This window comes from Myodes glareolus, chromosome 12 (assembly GCF_982192425.1).
Source record: "Myodes glareolus chromosome 12, mMyoGla1.1, whole genome shotgun sequence".
Lineage (NCBI taxonomy): Eukaryota > Metazoa > Chordata > Mammalia > Rodentia > Cricetidae > Myodes > Myodes glareolus.
The window spans coordinates 18,754,404-18,776,484 of NC_142037.1; the positions used below are offsets into that span (position 1 = coordinate 18,754,404).

General features: G+C 46.3%; 4 protein-coding genes across 8 annotated transcripts; 1 reads left to right on the forward strand and 3 right to left on the reverse strand.

The window, feature by feature from the left end:
• The first annotated feature begins 1,884 nt into the window (after window positions 1-1,884).
• On the forward strand, window positions 1,885-4,912 carry Tssk4 (testis specific serine kinase 4). 2 transcript variants are annotated; one of them, XM_048444036.3, is made up of 4 exons: window positions 1,885-2,765; window positions 3,061-3,275; window positions 3,838-4,201; window positions 4,640-4,912. In XM_048444036.3, exons 1-4 carry the CDS (start codon window positions 2,541-2,543, stop codon window positions 4,820-4,822), a joined length of 987 nt encoding a protein of 328 aa, XP_048299993.1. In that variant the 5' UTR covers window positions 1,885-2,540; the 3' UTR covers window positions 4,823-4,912. The 2 variants fall into 2 exon arrangements, with proteins under 2 accessions (XP_048299993.1, XP_048299986.1); XM_048444029.3 differs by having other exon boundaries at window positions 1,886-2,765; window positions 3,808-4,201.
• Window positions 4,913-8,010: 3,098 nt separating this feature from the next.
• On the reverse strand, window positions 8,011-9,590 carry Chmp4a (charged multivesicular body protein 4A). The gene is given in 3 exon segments (XM_087895874.1): window positions 8,011-8,983; window positions 8,986-9,151; window positions 9,543-9,590. Coding segments are annotated over 3 exon segments (618 nt in total). The 3' UTR covers window positions 8,011-8,579.
• Window positions 9,591-10,791: 1,201 nt separating this feature from the next.
• Window positions 10,792-13,083, reverse strand: Mdp1 (magnesium dependent phosphatase 1). Of its 4 annotated transcripts, none has more exons than XM_048444006.3 (6): window positions 12,923-13,083; window positions 12,758-12,818; window positions 12,578-12,688; window positions 11,307-11,414; window positions 11,139-11,211; window positions 10,792-10,981 (listed from the first exon to the last, which is right to left on the reverse strand). In XM_048444006.3, exons 1-6 carry the CDS (start codon window positions 12,957-12,959, stop codon window positions 10,949-10,951), a joined length of 423 nt encoding a protein of 140 aa, XP_048299963.2. In that variant the 5' UTR covers window positions 12,960-13,083; the 3' UTR covers window positions 10,792-10,948. The 4 variants fall into 4 exon arrangements, with proteins under 4 accessions (XP_048299963.2, XP_048299960.2, XP_048299954.2 ...); XM_048444003.3 differs by having other exon boundaries at window positions 11,126-11,211; XM_048443997.3 differs by having other exon boundaries at window positions 11,104-11,211.
• Window positions 13,084-14,604: 1,521 nt separating this feature from the next.
• Window positions 14,605-22,022, reverse strand: Nedd8 (NEDD8 ubiquitin like modifier). Its single transcript, XM_087912055.1, has 4 exons — window positions 21,729-22,022; window positions 15,987-16,034; window positions 15,758-15,840; window positions 14,605-14,965 (listed from the first exon to the last, which is right to left on the reverse strand). Exons 1-4 carry the CDS (start codon window positions 21,744-21,746, stop codon window positions 14,869-14,871), a joined length of 246 nt encoding a protein of 81 aa, XP_087768181.1. The 5' UTR covers window positions 21,747-22,022; the 3' UTR covers window positions 14,605-14,868.
• Between the last annotated feature and the right edge of the window lie 59 nt (window positions 22,023-22,081).

Below are 22,081 nucleotides of genomic sequence, written 5' to 3' on the forward strand. Positions count from 1 at the left end.
GTAAACTGACTGGCGTGGTGGCGCTTTAATCCCAGCACTTGGGGAACAAAGGCAGGTGAATCTCTGTTAGTTTGAAGAAAGGAAGGAAGGAGAGGAAGGAAGGAAGGAAGGAAGGAAGGAAGGAAGGAAGGAAGGAAGGAAGGAAGGAAGGAAGGAATGAATGAAGGAAGGGAAAAAAAAGAAAAAAGAGAAAGAAAACTTGACTTTGAGATTCCAGAGACAATAGTCATTTGAGCCTGCTGGAGTTTATGTGCCCCACATTTGTACAGGAGTCAGTGGAGGCCAGAAGAGGGTATTGGGTGCCCTGGAACTGAGTTACAGGTGCTTGTGAGCCGCCATGTGGGTGCTGAGACCTAAACCCAGCACATACACTTGGAGCCATCTCTCTAGCCTCAAATGTCTTAAATAGGGATAAAAATCAGAGCCAAGCAGTGGAGACAAATGCCATTCATCCCAGCACTCAGAGGCAGGCAGATCTATGAGTCTGAGGCCAGCCTGGTCTACAAAGTGAGTTCCAGGAGAGCCAGGGCTACACAGAGAAACCCTGTTGTTATTTTTATTTAAATATTTATTTATCTATTATGTATACAATATTCTGTCTGTGTGTATGCCTGCAGGCCAGAAGAGGGCGTCAGACCCCATTACAGATGGTTGTGAGCCACCATGTGGTTGCTGGGAATTGAACTCAGGACCTTTGGAAGAGCAGGCAATGCTCTTAACCTCTGAGCCATCTCTCCAGCCCCGTTATTTGTTTTTTTTTTTTTATCAGATGCATGAAGACCTGAGTTCAAAACCCCAGTAGCTATGCAAAAAGCAAAAAGCATGGCTGCATAAGCTTTGTAACCCCAGACGTGGTGATAGAGATAAGTAGGTCCAGAGACTAGCCAAAATGTCAAGTTTCCAGTTCATTAGCAGACTGTCTCAAGGCTATAAGGAAGAGTAACAGGAAGACACCAGTGTCCTCTGGCCTCAGTATGCATGGGCACATGTGTCCATACATAAATGCTTCAACTAGAGGGCAGCAACAGGCTTGCAAGAGACTGGTTAATAGAGGGTTAATGCTAAGCAGGAATGGCAGTGGGTAACTTTGTGTACAGGAATGTGCACCTGTATTCATATGGAGTCCAAAGGAAGACATCAGATGTCTATCACTCTCTGCATTGTTCCTTAGAGGCAGGATCTTACTGAATCTGAAGCTTGCATTTCTGGAGTAGGCTGGAAGTCAGCAAGCCCCAGTGATCCTCTTGTGCCCACCTTATTCAGTGCTGGGACTGATCCTAGCTTTGTTTGTTTGTTTGATGTTTTTTTTCAAGACAGAATTTCTCTGTGTAGCTCTGGCTGTCCTGTAACTTGCTCTGTAGACCAGGCTGGCCTTGAATTCACAGAGATCCACCTAGTGCCTGGCTTTTTTTTTTTTTTTGTAGGTGCTGGGAATGAATTCCAGTCTTCATGTTTGCACAGCAAACAATCAACTCCTGAACCATCTCTCTAGACCCTTCAAGTGCATTAAGAATGAAAAATTGGGGTGGAAGAGACAGAACGTAGACACCAAGGCAGACATTTGATGTCTACCTTCAGGAAGTCTGAGAGAAGGAAATAGGTCAGTTTTGGATATGAGTTTGAGGTACAGAGAGAACACGTGTTCCTGTGATATTTAGTGAGCAAATAGATACTATCTTGAACTCCAATAAGTGTCTGGGGTGGAGCTGACACAAGGAGCCGTCAGCACAAGTGTAAAAACTGAAGCCTTGGGAGTGTGAGAGCCATAACAGAGGATGTGAAGGTCTGAGAAAATCAGGCTTGTGACAGAATTTTGGGGATGTGTTTACGGATGAATAGGTGGGGGGGTTGGGGAATATGGGTTGGTGGTAGAGTGCTGGCCTAGCATACAAAAGGCCCTGGGTTTAATCAGCGGTGAAAACAAAACTGAAAGGTGGGACATGCTGATGCTCCAGTGGAAGAATGACTAAAAGGATGGGAAGAAAACAAGAATATTCCCGAGTGTGGAGAGCAAGAATGCAGTTCAGGATCTTAGAATATGCTTCCATACCGTGCAGTCCTGTATACACACGTTTCTCATGCTGGGCTGCAAAGTCTAGAAGCGTAGGTACTCTACTAGCCTTGTTCATTAGTTTACCCTGGTTTATTCTGCATATTATCCAGCACCTGGTGGATAGTAAAGGATGGATAAGGGACCATAGGGGATACTCACCAGACTGGGTAAAGTGCTTTTTCTAATGCATGTGTTCTAAACTGCACTTCATCTTAAGCTTTGTGGCCAATGATGAATAAAAGGGGTTTGGAACTTGGGACCTTGGAAGTTCTGTAACTAAGACATGGAAGTAACAACAGCTAGTCAAGACAAAAAGAATGTTCCTTTCTTTCCCCTTCCAAGTTCTTAGTGAAGGGCCAAGCCCAGGATCCCAGACTTGTGTGACTAGGTAAACATTAAGGAGACTACCTTCACTTGGGTACCCTCCCTTCAGTGGCTCAAGGTGACTTCTCAGTAGCAAAGCTCCCCACTGCGCAAGTCTAGCATCATGGGGAAGGGAGACACCTCAGAAACAACAACAGTTACCCCAGCCTATCGCTCTGTCATGGAGGAGTATGGTTATGAGGTGGGCAAGGTCATTGGCCATGGCTCCTATGGAACAGTCTACGAGGCTTACTACACAAAGCAGAAGGTCATGGTGGCTGTCAAGATCATCTCAAAGAAGAAGGCCTCTGATGACTATCTTAACAAGTTCCTACCACGTGAGATACAGGTCAGAAAGGGAGCTGAAAGAGGGAACTGGGGCTTATTCATAAGCTACTTGAGGTATCTTAGGGGTATAACTATAGAAAAGGGGTGGAGCCGAAAGTCTGAGGTAGGGGAATCCTGTAATGTATATACACATACATACACATTTCCTTATGTACAAACATCAGTTAAAATGCAAAGTGGAATTTACCTGGACATCAGCTAATTCTGTTGCAAAGTTGTAAGTAGCAATGGGAGAGTAGAGGAAGGCCAGCACAGCTGGATTTGCCAGGTTTGACGGTTCCCTCTTTTGGGATCAGGTAATGAAAGTCTTACGGCACAAGTACCTCATCAACTTCTATCAGGCCATTGAGACCACATCCCGAGTATACATCATTTTAGAGCTGGCTCAAGGTGGTGATGTCCTCGAATGGATCCAACGATATGGGGCCTGCTCTGAGACCCTTGCTGGCAAGTGGTTCTCCCAGATGGCCTTGGGCATCGCTTACCTGCACAGCAAGGGCATCGTGCACCGGTGAGCATAGTCACTGGCCTGAGCTTGGGCTCTCAGGAGGGTTTTATGCATATTGCCGATTTTCTGTCCTTTTCTCTTGACTTCTCTCGATATCTAGGTCCATTTGTTCACCATATTGTAATCATCTGGTCAAGGACACTTGTATCCACTGTGTGAGAACACTTTATACACAGTGGTGAACTAGTGGTCCTCGGGTTCCAGGGTACCATCCTCTCTCCCTTTTGGGCTCTGTGGCTCTGTTCACAACTCCATGGCCCTGCAGCCTTTTTTTTTTTTTTTTTTTTTTTTTGAGATGGGGTTTCTCTGTGTAGCCCTTGCTGTCCTGGAACTCACTCTGTAGACCAGGTTGGTCTCAAACTCAGAGATTCGCCTGCCTTTGCCTCCCGAGTGTTGGGATTAAAGGCATGCATCATCACTGCCTGGCCCCTCTTTACTTCTCATAAACATCTTTCTCCCACTTCTCCTGTCCTCATCTCTAGTCTCTGGCCCCTTTCCTTTCAGCTCCCGGTCTAACATTCAGCCCTCTCCCCAGCCTGACCCCCAGCCTTTCTGCTGCTGGTAGGGACTTAAAGTTGGAGAACCTGTTGCTGGACAAGCGGGAGAATGTGAAGATATCGGACTTTGGTTTCGCCAAGATGGTGCCTTCTAGCCAGCCTGTGCGTAGTAGCTCTTCTTACCGCCAAATGAACGGCCTTTCCCACCTCAGCCAGACCTACTGTGGCAGCTTTGCTTATGCCTGCCCAGAGATCTTGCTGGGCTTGCCCTACAACCCTTTTCTGTCCGACACCTGGAGCATGGGCGTCATCCTCTACACTCTAGTGGTTGCACATCTGCCCTTTGATGACACCAACCTCAAGAAGCTGCTGAGAGAGACCCAGAAGGAGGTCGCATTCCCATCTAGCATCAACATCTCCCAGGAGTGCAAGGTGCTGGCTCCCCCAGGAGGGCTGAGGCCTTAAGGATGGTCCATGGGGAGGGGAAATAAATACCAAATTTAGACTTCCCAACTCCCCCACCCTGGGGTGGCAGGGGAGGGATGCTTTTCTCATGCTAGAGCCATCTCTAGTTCCTACCAAAAATGGTGGGGAGGACTTAAGGGGGCCAACCACTGAACTTCAAACCTTGAATATGCTTAATAAGTAGGTTTCAGCGTTGATCGCTGTAGGGCAGAAGAGATCATGCAAGAAGCGCTTATCTTCTCTTCTCTTCTCTTGCATGGCTCCAGCATAAAACAAGGGCCCCAGCCCCTTTTACCAGGGTAGGGTGATGGGCTATGCTGCTTCTTTCTTAGGCCCAGCGGCTCACTGCCTGTGTGACCCAAAGGGGGGCACGCTCAGTCAAGCCCTCTCTCTCCCCTGCCCTAGAACCTGATCTTCCAGATGCTACGCCAAGCTACCAAGCGTGCCACCATCCTAGATGTCCTCAAGGACCCCTGGATGCTCAAGTTCCAGTCTGAGCAACCCACGAATGAAATCAAGCTGCTCGAGGCGATGACTCAGCCCGTCAGCAACACCAATCGCCACCAATCCTTGGAAATCACAGCTTGAAAATGGCTGAGGTGGGGGCTAAGGAGAAAAGCTGGAGGGTCTTGGGGGGAAATCTTTTATATAAAAATAAATCTAATTAGTTTCATCGTGTAGGGTCAAAGGCATTCCTTCCTCAACAGTCTTAGTGGAGAACACACCAAGGGTGAATTTCTGCCCAAAGCCTGGAACCTGTGCCCTTGACACATGGAAAGTGAATGGAATTGACTTGGGGAAACTTTGCAATGTCAGCTAAGCCTCTGGCTCTTATTTCACATTTTGTTCTCTAATGTTCCCGCAGCAGATGGGACAAAGAGGGAAAAGCCTTTATTGCTCTGTTTGACTCTGGCTCTGCCCATTTACAATCAAAAGCTATAGCACTGTTCTTTCAGTTTTGTGTTTGCTCCCAACTTGGGTAAAAGTTTCAATTGCTGAGAAGTCAACAAGGAAAGGACAGGCCTGACTCTAGATGCTCGCACTGCCTGCCACGTGCCACAGAAAAAACAGCAGGGCTTACTTAGTGTCTCGGCGCCCTTTTCCTCCGGGATCACTTTATCAAGTACGGAGAGAAGGCCAGGGACCCAGGGCTCCTAGACCCTGAAGTCACAGAGGTCAAGTGAAGCCTTGTGGACTGTGAGTTCCAGATAAAGGAAAGCTACTTGCCCCTGCAGAAGACAAATGAGGCTATCTTGTTAGAGGCATGACTGAGCCAAGGCAATGGGAAAGACTCAGATTCGCTCCTCATAATCTCATTTCCTCTCTTCTCCTCTCCCTTCCTCCCCTTCTTTCCTCCTTCAAGTATCCTAGAACTCCCTCTGTGGCTCAGACTAGCCTTTAAACTCATGATCCTCCCGCCATAGCCTCCAGAGTGCTGGGATTACAGGTATGTCCCACCATGTCTGGCTATCAACATGTTTCTAAGATAATTTTCCCCTCTTCCCACTTATTGATTGATTGATTGATACACTGGGCATACCCTGGCTGTGCAGCCCTGGCTGGTCTGAACTCAGAGAGAATTGCCTGCCATTGCCTCCTTGGGTGTGGAGGTTAAAAGCATGGGCCCCACACCTGGTGCTGATGGCAATTTCGTAACCTTAGACACTAGGCAACTCCATGATAAATCAAACTGAAAGGTAAAATTGCCCAGAACAGAGTCTGAGATATTGGAAATGGCCATTTGTTTCCCCAGGTCCCCTTCATTCCTCATTATGTTTCACTACTTAAAACAAGGCTCGGAGAACCAGGAGGAAGAACCTCAAGAGTAGACAAGACATACAGACACTAGGGATCCACCTACCCAGTTTTGCTGGAGACAAAAATCAGTCTTCTGCTAACCAAAAGGGAGGGAGTTCAGGGGTTCTTCCTGCAGCAAGATCCTTTTTCAAAGTTCAGCCAGAGAGGTGAGAACAGAGGGCCCTTCTCAGACAGCAGCCACACTGCCACTGCAGCAGGGAATTCCAAAGCTGTGCTCCCTTAGCTCTCAGAGTTTGCACTTGCAGAAGACAGACTCTTAGGACATCCAGCCTGCCGACTGCTTTAGTGCAAAGTTTGTCTTCACCTTTTCTGGAAGCTTTGCGGGGAGGATATCCAGAAAAGAGAAGTATTAAAGCCTTAAAACCTCCGCCATGGCCAGGCGGTGGTGATGCATGCCTTTAATCCCAGCACTCGGGAGGCAGAGGCAGGCGGATCTCAGTGAGTTCGAGGCTAGCCTGGTCTACAAGAGCTAGTTCCAGGATAGCCAGGACTGTTACACAGAGAAATCCTGTCTCAAAAAACAAACGAAAACCTCTCCAGTCAGATCCTACTCTGACACCTACATAGAGTCTGCTGAATTGTCTCTCTCCAGCAAACGAACGAACAGATGAACCCCCAAACCTAAAGATGTGCTCCTCATGCCTGATGATGTTCATTCCCACAGCACCCCAGAACCAAGGAGGAAAACAGGCCTATCACTTGCATTTGCATCCCTAAATGAGGATACACAACTTGCTGAGGGGTGCACAGTCTGGATTCTGGGCTTCCACCCCCACTCTCTTTCAGTCAGATGCTGTAATGCAGTCAGCAGTCTGTATAACTTAGCAGCAGCTTGGTGAAGCAGATAATACAGGCAGTAATGGTAATGCAATAACCTTACCTCTCCTATCTTTCACCCTCTCACGTCTTTAACACAGAGTTCTGGGTACCTGGCCCTGCAAGCAGATATGTGTAAGGTACACCAGACAATATGACCGGGGGTTCTTCCTCCTTGTTGCCCATAGTTAACAACTTCTGAGTTAATTTCTCTTGCTCCAGTTCCTCCAGATCTTGCAGCAAATTCATCCTGGACACAGGATGACAAGATTGGTGAAGACAAAGAAAACAGCTAGTTGCCAAAGACTCACTTTTGAGTTTCCCTCCTAAAGTTGTTACAGGAGTGTCTCTTGAGTTTCCTTCTAAGCAGTCCTGTGCTTTTTCTAATATTCTCTTACTCCTCACCCTGGTCACCTCATCCACACCATCTCCAAAACCCTAGAGCAAGGAATGGCATCTGATACCTTCTGGGCCAGCTCCTGTTGTTCTGTGATGTCAGCCACAAGTTCCTCTACCTTATCAGTGTCACTAAGAACAAGACACACTGCCAAGGAATCAGGGAGGCACCCTCCCTCCAAGTCCCCCCAAGCCCTTAGCCACCATTGGCTTTCTCGTCTCACACAAATGAAGGTTTCCATCATATGGCTTCACACTGGATTTTATGAGATTTTTTTATGTGAAGATTTTATAAAAAGGAATGAGTTTTTCTTGCCCAGAATGCCCTGGTCAGCATGAAGAAAGCAAGGAGGTAGTCTAATCATCAAAAACATGATGCACATTCTGTCTGAGAAGCTTTAGAAATCCAAAGTAAGGGCTGGAGAGAAGGCTCGGTTAAGAGGACACAAGTTTGATTCCTAGCACCCACATGAGGCAGCTCACAACTGTTTGTTAACTCCAGCTCCAAGGGATCCAATACCTTCCTCTGGTTTCTGTGGACACCCCCCCCCATACACACACACTGCATAAACACATACAAACATAACATATATCAAATAAAAAGGAATGTTTAAAAAAAGCCAAAACCCTCAGTGGTGAGGACTGGCCTTGACAAAATCACACCTCTTACCAGGGTAGGGCCATGGGAATTTTAGAAATATAAGTAAAGAATACGAAGATGCATAAAAATAAGACAGAAACCATAGAACAGTATGGGGAGGGTATTCCAGTGATTACTGAAATCCTGAAATCACCCATGTTTATTTTTCCACAACTTTTATACCCAACATAAATGGGGGGGGAGAAGGTAACAGAAGACTTTATTAACATGATACGGGGGATAACTCACAGTCAGTTGCCTGATCACTCTGAGACATCAAATCATCAGCATTTTGTTGTCTAGGTAGTTAAACTGCTCTAGATCACTAATGCCGAAGGCCGCCCCTCCCCAGGTGACCTCATAGTTACAAAGAAGGAGCAGAAAGTACGTTTGTACACCTCAGAAGACAGAGAAGCAGGCAGATCCACGTCAGTTTGAGGTCGGACTGGGCTACATAGGAAGTTCTAGGACAGCCAGGGCTACACAGTCCTTGTCTCAACAAACAAACAAAACCAAAACAACCACTCCCCCCTCCACAAAACAAAACCAAAAAGAAAAGAAAGTCTTGCAAAGGACTCAGTGCTTCCCAGCACCCACATCTGGAAACTCGCACCCACCTGTCACTCAGCTCCAGGGGCCCCGATACCCTCTTCTGGTCTCTGTGGGCACCTGCACTCATGGGCATATCCCCCCCCCCATCCTAAAAATAAGTTCAAAGTATTGACCCAAGCCACCCTTCCCAGTGCCTGGGGCCCTTATGTTTCTTCCCCATCCCCGCACTTCCTGGCAGACTTTCTTCATGCCTTGGGCAGCGAGATCCATGGTACAAAGCACTTCTGCCTTGGTGGTGGCATTCTCAATGGCCACTGGCTGAACCTCCAGGATGGATAATGTCCCGTGAGTTTGTGCCAGCTTCTGTTCTAACCTTTTCTTTCTCCATAGAGCCTGCAGGGTGACTGATCCAGCCCACAGGGTCAGAAGCATCTGCTTACTGCTGGGCCCTCCCCAGCAGCCCTTTTCCCCCTTACTTTGCTTACTCTTGGTCTCATACATTTTGGCTACGTGTAGCTCCTATTGAACTTCTGCTTCAGAAATTCCTGTTTGATCAGAATTTCTTCTGTCTCTTTTAGTTTCTATATTGCTTCTTCGGGAGTTAGATTCCTCTCTTCCCTCAAGAGTCCAGTGGTGCAGACCCATATTGTGTGAAGAAAGTATTGGCTACCAAACAGCGAGGGACACAGTATATGCTAGGCATCACCGTAACTGCTCATCTATAAATGACTCTCTATAATGAATGTATCAGTATCACTCGACAAATAAGAAAACCAGCACAAAGATGTACGTGGGTTTCGTCTGAAGTCTTAACTGGAGCTGGAGTAGATTAAGTAGTAATCAAAACATTGTGCTGGGTATGGTGGAACACACGTATAACCCCAACACTTCGGAGGCTGAGGCAGGAGGATTGCTGCAAGCTTGAGGCCAGCCTGAACTATGCTTGTGTTCAGGTCAGCCAAGGCAAAACCCTGTCTCAAAGCCCATGTTCTTTACTTTTTCTAAGCTTTGAGTCACACTTTCTGGTCATTGTCCCCCTCACTGTCTGAGGAGAGGTCAAAGGTCCTGCTCTAGCTGCCTGCTCACACTAAAGGGGTGCAAGAAAGCGAATGTGGCTTCAGTTTCTTCCTCCATCTTCTATATTTGAAGGATGATCTTTGCAAATAAAAGCCTAGTGGCCGCTGCCTGCTTAAAGCCCTCCCATACTCTCTTCATTGCCTACAGGATAAAGATCAAAAAGTTCTTCTGGAATACACAAGGGCATTGATCTGTTCACCCGTCCATCAGTGCTTCTACACCCTGTCCTTTCCATACCCCCACACCCCACAAACCCAATACGGCCGGAAATTCTATTTTCGCTAAACTATTGTCCTCCTGCTTCTGTTTCTTGAAGGCTCCTTCCCAGAGTTACCTCAGCGCTACACCTGGCAAACAGGACACTGTGTCCAGCGCCTATTCTATGCTGTCTCGGTTTGTCAGGGTCATCTCCATCAGCGAGCTGCCACATTATATTTCTTTTCTTTTCTTTTTTCTTTTCTTTCTTTCTTTCTTTCTTTCTTTCTTTTTTTTTTTTTTTTTTTTTTTTTTTTTTTGGTTTTTTGAGACAGCGTTTCTCTGTAGCTTTGGAGCCTGTCCTGGAACTAGCTCTTATAGACCAGGCTGGTCTTGAACTCACAGAGATCCGCCTGCCTCTGCCTCCCGAGTGCTGGGATTAAAGGTGTGCACCACCACCCAGCACCAATCACTTTTTCTGGGCATAGCTTTGCCATCAGATATGAGCTTAAAGAAGGTCGTCTTTCTTCTTCACTTCACACTTCTTTTACACGTAAGCTACAACATTTTGGGAAAGACTGGATATAGTCATCTGGAAACCAATTCCTCCAAGCCTGTGCCTGGGGAACTAACCATTGCCACACCGACTGCTCACATCCCCATTCAGTCCCGTTCAAGGCAGCCTGAGGCAAGGCAGTTGGACAAGGTTGGCCTTCTGGCACCAAAGAATACCGATCTTGGTTAAGGACCCCGGTTTTCTGGCCGGCCTGTCCTCTTAAAGCAGCTGCATTACTCTCTACTACCAAAAAAGGCTGGCCACAATCTTATTCCCATATAGTAATAGCTTCTACTCCCTACAAGGATGCACACAGCATCCTTGTGAATTCATGTGAAGCAGCAGGAGACGGAAGACGTTGGAAGGGGACTTGGGATGGGTTCCAACATGAGGGAACAACCTGATGCAGGCTAATCTTTCACACTCTGGTCCCAACACTCCAGCACCATCAAACCCAGTTTCCACATTCGAAAAATGGAAAGAACCACCTGTGTGTAAACCCATGACTCACACTCGGACACTTTAATACATTGCAAATGCACCTAACAAGGCTTTCTTGATTTCGGTTTTACACCTCAGATGAGGCTTAGCCCCGGGGTTGGATGTCAGGGTCTAGCCTGGGCCTTTGCGAATGTCTCTAATCCTTGAGTTAGTGTTTGCAAACTCATTCCATTCTGGATGTGAACGCAGGTAACACCTAGAACAAAAAGAAGTCACATTTTGCCAGCTTTCAAGCTTCCTCGTTATAGCTCTCATCTGCCGTCCATGATCCACCCTGCACTTACTTTTCCTACGTCCTCCTAAGAACCCCTTCCTCACCCCCCCAGTGGTGACTCAGTACCCAGTTTGCCCACATCTATGATATTCCGCTTCTCGTCATCAAAGAAGACCATCTGAGAGAAAGGAACTCCAGTCTTATGGTGCAACCTGTAAAAGACAGAGCAGGGGCGACCCGGCCGGTGAGTTGGCTCACCTGACCTCTCGGGTCCACCTCCTGCTCCCACCGTTAGCTGTCTGCCTACCTTTCAAAGTGTGTGACTTTGCTACCTGGATAGATTTCCCGATGAACAAAATATTTGACGAGGCCAAAGAGCTCCAGGAGTTGGTTGGCGCCTTCTGTCTCACCTGTCCTGGAAAAAACAAAAAACAAAAACAAAAAGAAAAACAAACAAACAAACAAACAAAAACCAATGAGTGGCATTAGGAGAATGCTGTTACGCCCAAATCCGTGGGTCCCCACAAAAGCCAACAAAGGAAACCGAGTCCCATATGTAAAAGCAAAGAGCCTTTACTTTAATCAAGTTTGCACACTTGGTCTCTCAAACTTGAATTGAGTTTTTATAGTAGTAAAGGTGGGGGGGGTGTGTGAGAGGTCTCTGAGGTTCAGGACTCCTGATTGGCTGACATTTGTCTAGGGGTGTCCTGGTGAAGTGCTGGCAGGTGTTTCTATTTCCAGGCTTTGGAATGCCAGGAATTTCCTTTGAGTGGTCTGCTCTTGGGTGGGGGTCTGGTAATCTCGGTCTGCCAGGCATTGTGTCAGGGTAAACTATTGAGACTCCAGACTCCATTTAAATTTATTGGCCAGGGTCCCAGGTGATAATGGTTGGAAGTAAAGAAATTTCCTTTTGATGACCTTCCCAGACTTAGCTTATCATGGCTGGCTTTCACAAGTGCCAGGGATGTGGGTAAAATTAGGTATATGGGGGTAGGGGGACCGATTTGCTCACTGTTATTCATACCAGAGATTCTGAAATAGCTGGCACTGAGCCAACATTTACTCATTTGAAAGAACAGAAAGCAGTCTGGAGAGATGGCTCAGCAGTTAAGAGCACTGGTTGCTCTTTCAGGGGACCCAGGTTCAATTCCCATCACCCACATGGCAGTTCACAACTCTCTGTAACTACAGCCCCAGGGAACTTGACACACTCACCAATGCACATACAATAAAAATTAAAAAAAACAAAAAACCTTTCTGCCAATCAGTGGTGGTGCACGCCTTTAATTCCAGCACTCCAGAGGCAAAGGCAGGAGGATCTCTGTGAGTTCGAGGTCAGCCTGGTCTACAATAGCTAGTTCCAGGACAGGCTCCAAAGCTACAGTGAAATCCTGTCTCGAAAAAAAACAAAAAAACCACCACCACAACAAAAACCAAAAAACCAGAAAGCATAGGATAGCAAAGCAACAAAATATTTGTACGTTTGCACCGCCTAACTTTTAGTGCCTCGTGCCTCGGGAGTTATATGCAATTTCCTCATGCGTGGAGATGCGTCAGCAAGACTGTCACTTTTCTTACCGTGAAGCAGCGGCCACTGGCACTCCAAGGCTCTGCAACCTTTCCAAGACTTCCGGTACCTCCGGGTACAGTCGGATGTTCTGGCCCCGCCTATCTCGTACAGTTCCATCGCTGGAGAGAGTGACACACGCTCAGTTCCCGCAAAGTCCCTCCTGGCCCCATACCTCCCTCTTGTCTCACCTGCTCTTGTGGAACGGGGGGTCTACGTGTGTATCAACCCAGAAAGGCCAGAGCGTGTAATCTGCGAGAGGAAAGAGAAAGAAGGTTCAACCTGGAGGAGCGCAGACACTTAGCCAAAGCCAGGAGTGGGCAAGGGAAGCGCCGTACGAAACTCCTGTTACTCACCTAGATCAAAAACCGCAAGCTTTGGCAGCGGCGTCATAATCCACCTGAAAACTCAAACTCAGCACCGAAAGCACCCCAACTCTATGGTGGCCAAGTAGGCTGTGGGCGCGCCACAGAGAACCCGCGACGCTCCGGTGACTAGAGCGTCGCCGTCCGACAGCGCAAGAGCGCCTTCGGAGGCCCTGTGGGGAGATTACCTGCAGCTGGGGACATCTCTCTCCAAGGCACTGGCCACTAGTATTTGGTGTCTTGTTTACACCACCCAACTCACCACTTTTCACTAGAGAAGTCACGGAAACCTTTTAGCACCTTTATCTTGGAATTGAGACCTTATCAGTTTATTATTTTGTGCTCATCTTGTCTTCCCATCAGCATCTTAATTGTATAAAAACTAGTCTTCAGCATAAAGAATATAGTGTTTGCACCCCGTAATGTGTGCCTGAACCTCAGCTACACGCAAGGCCTAAGGGAATTACTGGTACCTAGGAATTGAGATCGGCAGGGCAAGGAGGTGTGGAGGGTGTAGAACCCGAGAGGGTGGTCTCCAAGTCAGCAGGGCTGCTCAGGGAGAGCATTTCTTCCCTAGGTTTCTAGCAGCTTCATCAACAGTAGGCTGCTATTACCTTAAATACCGTGAAGAAAACGAAGCCTTGGGTTTTGTCTCTAAAAAGCTTCTAAAAAAATAAAACATGGTTTTATGTGATACTTTTTGTTGTTGAGTTCAGGGCTAGCCTTGAACTCCTGTCTCTACCTCCTAAATGTTGAGATTATAGGTATGTGTCACAATACCAGGCTTTCATGAGACACTTTATATTATAGCAGCACATGTCCATTTCAGTAAGCAGACATACATGTACCACAGGTATGTACAATGTGTAAATGTTCCATCATGGCTTCATTTTTCAAGATAGGGTCTCTCTCTGTAGCCCTGGTAGGTTCTGGAACTTGCTCTGTAGACAAGGCTGGCCTTGAACTCAGAAATCCACCCACCTCTGCCTCCCAAGTGCTAAGATTAGAGTATACCACCACCCAGCTTGCTCTGGAATTCTTGATTCTCATGTCTCAGCCTCCCAGGTGCTGGAATTACGGGCCTCAACCACCACAACTAGCTATTTGGAGGCAACACTTGGCACTCACAAGCTAGTTAAGAGTTGACTACAACAGAACACCGGGCAGGCTTTCCTAGTTTAATCCTTCTAAGGATGAGGGCCAAATACTACATGAGCTTGTTTCTCAGGTGGACTGCAAAAGCAGGCTAAACTGGCATTTAGAACTTTGAAGAATTAATTCCTCTGGGTTCAGTGTGTTCATCTATACATAGAGAGATGGCAACACCCCCATTCGGATCCTTTGGGATAATGGGGTAGAATGTTTTCCAGTTGAAAGGCTATGCTGAAGTCAGTTGATGGGGCATGCCTGTAATCCCACCTACTCAGGCAGCCTGGGATACGGTTCAGAATAAAGAATATGCCAGACTGATGGCATAGGCCTTCAATACTAACACTCTGAAGGCAGGCGGGGAATCCATGTGAGTTTGAGGCAAACAAGTGCTAGGACCCAGCTGGGAATACACAACTGTGTCCCCCACCCCCATTCTCAACACAGCACCCTTCCACTGTCCTGCCTACCATTGTGTCCATTTCTATTTCAGTCATGTGCGTCAATAAGAAAGAATCCAGGAGGCCAGGAAATATTTTATTGACAACCAAGGAATAGCCGGAAGAGAGGGAAGCACACAGGACTGCAAACTACAACCCAACAGCCAGTAATGGTCATTTGGGCCAGGAGCACTGCACCCTGGGGTCCTCACATTCTCCCACCAGTAGACACACAAGACTGGGCATCCAAGGGAGGGGGCAGAAGTTCTGGTGTCCCAGAGCGTGAGAGGATATGTGATGCTTCATTATGAGCGACAGGGCAAGGAGGTAAAATGGAACCAAGGTTCATCATTGCCCAAGACCACCTCCTCCTCTAAGAGCCAACACCAGGTGGAGGACTGAACCACCTAGGATCTTGTAATCAGCTGCTGTCTTCTCATCATTCCTACGGAAAGAAAAAGCATTAAAAATGCCATCTAGAACAGGCATCTGTAACATGGGCTTGGGGATCTCTTTGGGGGGGGGTCTGTGAAATTGGGTGAGAAAAATATTCCTTTATTTTTATTAGCTCCTAGCTATAGTTAGTATTTAATATGAACATAAACAAAGAGACCCATGGTGTTAACAATATGGTAACTTACACAACAGAAATTAAATATTTCTAAATTACATTATAACTGTTTGTAGGTATCTTGAAAAATTAAAAAAAAAAGAAGCAACTATCAGACCCATTATTTGACCTTACAATAAGATATTAATAAAGAGGGCTGGAAAGATAGCTCAGCAGTTAAAAGTTCAAACTGTTCTTGCAGAAGACCTACATTGGGATTTCAGTACCCATTTCAAGAGGCTCACAATCTTGTGTAACTACAGTTTCAGGGGGGATCTGATAGCTGTAGGCACCTGCACTCACATGCAGACCTATAAATACACACATAACTATACACAATAAAATTTAAAAATACACTAATAAAGCACATATATTACTACTCTACAAATTTGCTTTAGTAGGTTGATAACTGTTTCAACATTAGTTTATAATTCAATATATGCTATCCTATGTCTGGCATATTATATTCTGTGATTTCTCTTATTCTGGGAAGATTCCATAGGCTCCACCGAACTGTCAAAGAGCTGAAAGCAGGGACACACTGAAGTAGTGGCAGGCCTCTGCACCTCTAGCCTTGCCACCTTGTCTTCACACAGGGCTGCTATACCCCACTGCACCCAGACTTACATTTGTTTGCCACTGTAGATGAGCCTCTGCTGCTGTGGGGGGATGCCCTCTTTCTCTTCCACACGCTCCTTGATTCGCTCCACCTAGAGAGGAACAAGAGGCCAGAGGCTGCTTAGAATTATAGAAATAGTAAGAACAAGGCTGTGTGGACACCATGAGAACTAAAGGCCCAAGGTCATAGCACACACAGACGTAAAGAAGGGAGGGCGACATGCTGAGCATACATCACCTTGTCTGTGGGCTCAATGTCGATCTCAATCTCCTTTCCAGTCAGCGTCTAAAACAGACAAAGATTCATAAATCCCACAGCCCAAATCAATTGTCTTCTGTGGTGGAATGAGAATGGCCCCCAGGCTCATGTGTGACTGCTTGGTCCAGAGTTAATGGGAAGGACTAGGAGGGTGGCCTTGTTGGAGAAGGTGGGCTTTGAAGTTTTCAAAAGCTCAAGCCATTTCCAGTTAGCGCTCTCTCTCTCTCTCTCTCTCTCTCTCTCTCTCTCTCTCTCTCTCTCTCTCTCTCTGCCTCACACTTGTGGACTGAGGTGAACTCTCAGCTTCTATTACAGAATGCCTGACTGTCTGATGCCATGCTTCCTGCCATAATGGTCATGGGCTCACCCTGTGAAACTGTAAGCCCCAGATTAAATGCTATCCTTTATAAGGTGTATTGGTGTGGTTGTTTGAATATAAGTGGCCCCCCATAAGGTAATAGAGAGTGGCACTATCAGGAGGTGTGGTCTTGTTGGAGGAAGTGTGTCACTGTAGAGGTGGGTTTTGAGGGCTCATATGTGCTCAAGCCACGCCCAGTATCTCAGATCACTTCCCGTTGCCTGTAGATCAAGATATGTTAATTTTCAGCTCCTTCTCCAGCACCATGTCTGCCTGCATGCTACCATGTCCTGCCATGATGATAATGGATAAATCTCTGAAACTACAAGTCATTTAATTAGATGTTTTACCTAATAAGAGTTGCTGTGGTCATGGTGTCTCTTCACAGAAACCAAAACCCTAACTAAGACAGTTGGTCAAGCACACACCTATTATCCCAGCACTCCAGAGTATGGAAGCTAATAAATTTGAGGCCAGTCTGGGACACACAGTAGATGCTATCTCAGAAACACAGAATTAGTGCTGGAGATGTAGCTTGGCTGGTAGAGTGCTCGTCTATGAAACCCTGGGCTCAGGCACGTAAACTGTAGAAACTGGACGCAGTAGTGCACAACCTGTAATCCAAACACCTGGGAGGTAGAGACAGGAAGATAAAGGAGCTCAAGATGCTGGCTATATATAATCTAGCCTGAGATAAGTGAGATCCCATCTTAATAAGATAAAGAAATTAAATACAACAATCCCTCATATGACAAAGTGAGGTTTGTAATTGTGTTGTCCATAATTCATTTTGTTTTATTTACCTTAATACTTCAAATGCAAAGACTTTTCATTTCTAGGTCATTAACTTAGAAAAAGCTGGCCTTTTCCCCATACCTTTAATTCCAGCACTTGGGAGATGGATGCAAGCAGATCTCTGAGTTGGAGGGTAGCCTGGTCTACAGAGTGAGTTGAAAGACAGCTAGGGCTACACAGAGGAACATTGTCTTGACCCCCTCCACAGGAAAACCTTAGAAAAAGCCACCTTAAGAGCTAGAGACAGCACAGTAGTTAACAGTGCTCACCATACAAGCCTAGTGACCTGACTCTAATCTCTGCAACCCTTGTAAAGGTGAGAAGAGAGCTCCAATTCAACAAAGCCATCTTTGACCTCCACATACCCCCATGGCATAATGCAGCCACACTTAACACCCCCCACACACACCTCAAAAATAAAAAAAAAAAAAAATTCCGGGGCTGGAGAGATGGCTCAGTGGTTAAGAGCATTAACTATTTTTCCAGAGGACCTGGGTTCAATTCATTCCCAACACCCACTTGCCAGCTCACAACTGCCTGTAACTCCAGTTCCAGGGGACCCAACACCAATGGCAAAACACCATATACACATAAAATAAAAGTAAATAAATAAAAATTTTAAAAAGTAAAATACAGAATATTTTATAAGCCAGGTGGTGATGCACAGCTTTAATCCCTGTACTTGGGAGGCAGAGGCAGGTGGATCTCTATGAGTTTGAGACCAGCCTGGTCTACAGAGCAAGTTCCAGGACAGCCAGGGCTGTTACAGAGAAACCCTGTCTTGAAAACCAAAACAAAACCAACAAGCAAACAAAAAGAAGTGCTCCAGATGCCTGGCTGATTGACAGGGTTAACATATGCTCAAGGTAATGGAAAGATGACTTATGATAGGAGGGTGCATTTGATTTTAGGACCATGGAAATCAGGTAACAGATTTCACTCAGAAATGGTCCGGGCCAGGGATTTAGCTAGCATACACAATGCCCTATCCTATCTCAAACAAACAAAAGCAGGAAGGACTTAATTGTGAAGGAGAAAGGCGTACATAAAGTTAGACAAGATATCAGCAATATAGAGAAACAGTTGAAAAATGAGTAATCTACAAAGAACCTTGTTTAAAAACTCTAAGTTCTACAGAAGCAGCTAAATATTTCATATACTTAATATATAAAGAAAGAGCAAACAAAGAGATGGAGGGCAGAGGGATTAATATTAGACAGAAGAAGGGCTAAAGAGATGGCTTAATGGTCAAGAGTACTTTTTTAGGGGACCTGGATTTGGTTCCCAGAGCCCACATGGTAGCTCACAGCCACCTGCAACTTCAGTTCCAGGGAATCCAGTGTCCTTTTCTGGCCTCCTTGGAATCAGGCACACAATTGGTGAACAAACATAGAGGCTGGCAAAGTACCCATATACATAGTAAAAAATAAAGAAAAACATAGGCAGATGTTGCAGACAAGGAGAATGGTAAATACTGAGTAAAAACTGAGGATGGTGATGCACGCCTATAACCCTAGCCCTCGGAGGTTGAGGCAGGAAGAACTGAATTGGGGATCAGCCTGGGAGGGGCTACCAACACACTGGCTCAGCCAGCATTAGGAGCCTGAGACTGGAGGATCTTCACAAGTTTGAGACCAGTCGAGGCTACAGCAGCAGGTACAAAAACCAAAGTGATGAAACACACCCCACTGCCAGTGCAGCTCTCCTGAGCAAGGGCTATCATTTTAGTAACGCCCTTAGGTGATTCTTTCTGTCCATAAGTCTGAGAAGTCTACCTGGAACACAGTATTTTAAACTGTAGATCTCATCTCACCCCAAAAACAGTTAACAAAAACAACTTAAAATGGTTTGCCAACATCAGAGCATATCAAATAGTAAGCTCCATGGGTCATGAGGTAAAGTCTCTCAGTATAGGGCTTTTTTTAAAAATATTTTATTTATTATGTATAAAATATTCTGTCTGTGAGGATGCCTGCAGGCCAGAAGAGGGCGCCAGATCTCATTACAGATGGTTGTGAGCCACCATGTGGTTGCTGGGGATTGAACTCATTGTGGTTGCTTGGAAGAGCAGGCAGTGCTCTTAACTGCTGAGCCATATCTCCAGCCCCAGTATAGGGCTTTTTTAATTTTTAAAAAAGATTTATCTTTATTTTATGTGTATTGATGCTTTGCTTGCATACGTCTGTGCAGGATGCGTATGCAGTGCCTGTCCAGGCCAGAAGAGGGTGTGGGATCCCCTGGAGCTGGAGCTACGGTTGTCAGCTGCTGTGTGAGGGCTGGGAATCGAAGCCAGGTCCTAAGGAAGAGCAGTCTTAACTACTGAGCCAAATTTCCAGGCCTAAACTGTTTAATTGTTAAAAAAAAACAAAACAAAAAAAACCCACAACATAAGTAGGAGAATAGCCTCCCCTTCGGAGCAGGAGGTGATGGAAGCGCAAAGCCTTCTCCTTTCACAGCAAGCCACGCTAAGGAACACATACAACGGGGCGCGGAGGAGGTGGTACAACAGAGAAGTGCACTTACTGCTCTCGCAAAGTACACGGTTCCATTCCCAGCACCCACATGGCAGCTCACAATCATCTGTAACTTCAGTTCTAGGGGACCCAGCACCCTATTCTGGATTCTTGGGGCACTGAACACACATAATACACTGACAAACATTCAGGCAAAACACCCTTACAGATAAAGTCCCCACCCCCAAATCCACACGAACTACTATCACACATCTAACAAAAATGAAAACAGTCACAAAACAATACCTTTACCCAAGAGTAAACCCACTTTCACTTTGCAAAACACAAACATATATATTTCCTAATTTTAGACTATTAGTTAATTTAGCACTCAGTTAGTTTAGCACTCAGATCCCGGCCTTCTCTTCCATCCGTTCTTTTCTTTCCTTCTCAGTTTTTGTTTGACACAGGGTCTCTAGATATTGCCACAAACTCCAGCCTGAACTTCCTGAGTACTGGAACTTCAGACACCAACCATCATTAACATTTCTCTTGTTATTGTTGTTGTTTGCTTTTTAAAACACGGTTTCTCTGGATAGCCCCGACTATCCAGAAGCTCACTCTGTAGACCAGGTTGGACTCACAGAGATCCGCCTGCCTCTGTCTCCCAAGCGCCAGAATTAAAGGTGTGCACCACCTGGCTAATAATTTCTATTTTTAAAACTTTTATTGAGCTCCACATTTTTCTCTGCTCCCTTCCCTGTATTTCCCCTCCCTTTCAACCCTCTCCCAAGGTCCCCATGCTCCAAATTTACTCAGGAGATCCTGTCTTTCTCTACTTCCCATAATTTCTATTTTGAAACTGGCTGCAGGAGGAGCTATTTGAGAGGAGGAAGGTATGGTCCATGGGAAATAAAAGGTAATGACGCATGATGATTATGAGCAAAGCACCATGATACACATACACACAAAAAAAAACCCTCACAATGAGACCTATCATTGTATGCACTAAAAACAACCAAAATAAAAAGTTTAAGACTCAAAGACCTATCAACACATAGATGACCAATCAATTTTTCAAAAATAGCACACATCAACCTGTTCTCTGGCTTCAATCCTTTTTTTTTTTTTTTTAAAGACAGGGTTTTTCTGTCTAATAATCCTAGCTGTCCTGGAACTCGCTTTGTAGTCCAGGCTGGCCTCAAATTCATAGAGATCCGCCTGCCTCTGCCTCCCAAGAGCTGGAATTACAGAGTGATCAACCGGGCTGGCTTCAGCCCTTAATTTAAAAAGTTAGTGGAGGGACTGGAGAAAACCAAGTTAACAACAGCTGACATATACAGAAGTGAAGACAGGCTTACAAAGCTATTAAAAGCTCAAACTAATGCCCAGCTGCATCAGCTGTCAGTCTTGTGTCTGTCTAAACGAACAAAGGTAAAAACAGCAGAAAAGACTGGAAGGTTTAAAGTTGATGAACTAAGGGAGCTGAAGGAGACACAGTTCGAAGAACCAATGCGCCGAAAAGTAACCTGATGCAATCAAAGAAGTGAGACTGGGTCTCATTGTTCAGCTCGTGCAAGGGGATGCCAAGTGGTCACCTCCTAGCGCAGTTACTGAAAGACAGGTGAGACACTAACCTTGGCAACCACCAGAAAAGGCTCATAGTTGCTAAGAGGCCCTCACTGTCCCCAGACTAATGCTTCAATACTGTGCATTAGGGTCCGGGGGAAGCATGCAACCTAGGTATGAAGAACGGGGAACAAAGCTTTTCTCAAAAATTCAGGAGTGAGGAGCCAAACTGCTGCCAGGCCTTCTCTGACTACAAGGGTTTGAATACAGTGAGACCAGGACAAACGCAGCCTCCTTTCAGATTACAGCATAGACCTGGGAAGGATGTAGGGAAGGCAAACCCCCGAGGTCTTCAGGCGGGACGGGCCTCCAGTGCTCAAAGCCTCCCGGGGTCCCCCTAGTTCCCATCACGCCTCGCGCACGGCCCCGAGGGTGTCAACCCTCCAAGTTCAGGAGAGGCATGGTTTTTCCTTCCCCGCCTCTTCCCTAAGGCGCAGCGGCCAGCCCGGCACCACAGAGTCTTGGCAAGCCTGGAAATGCTCCCACCTTCACTTTAATTAGCATCTTCCTCCCAGGTTGGGGCTGCAGGCGGCTATAGTGCTGCTTCTCCCGCTGTGGTCACCGCTGCCGCTTCCCAGCACTCCACGGCTAGGGACACTTCTGCTTCCGGGTCACTCTCCGGATCCACCCTCTCCTCTTTCCACCCGGCTTCCGAAAGGCTCAGGAATACCCTTGTGTTTCGAGTCAGTGGCGTTGTAGAGAAAAAGGCAAGCCGGCTTAGGAAAAGCACAGACGACGCCCTGAGACGCCACGCGGGCTCAGCTAGCTGGGGTTAGCGGCGAGCTGAAGCAGAACAAACTACTCTTCCCATCATGCCAGGAGGCAGCTCCGACCTTTGC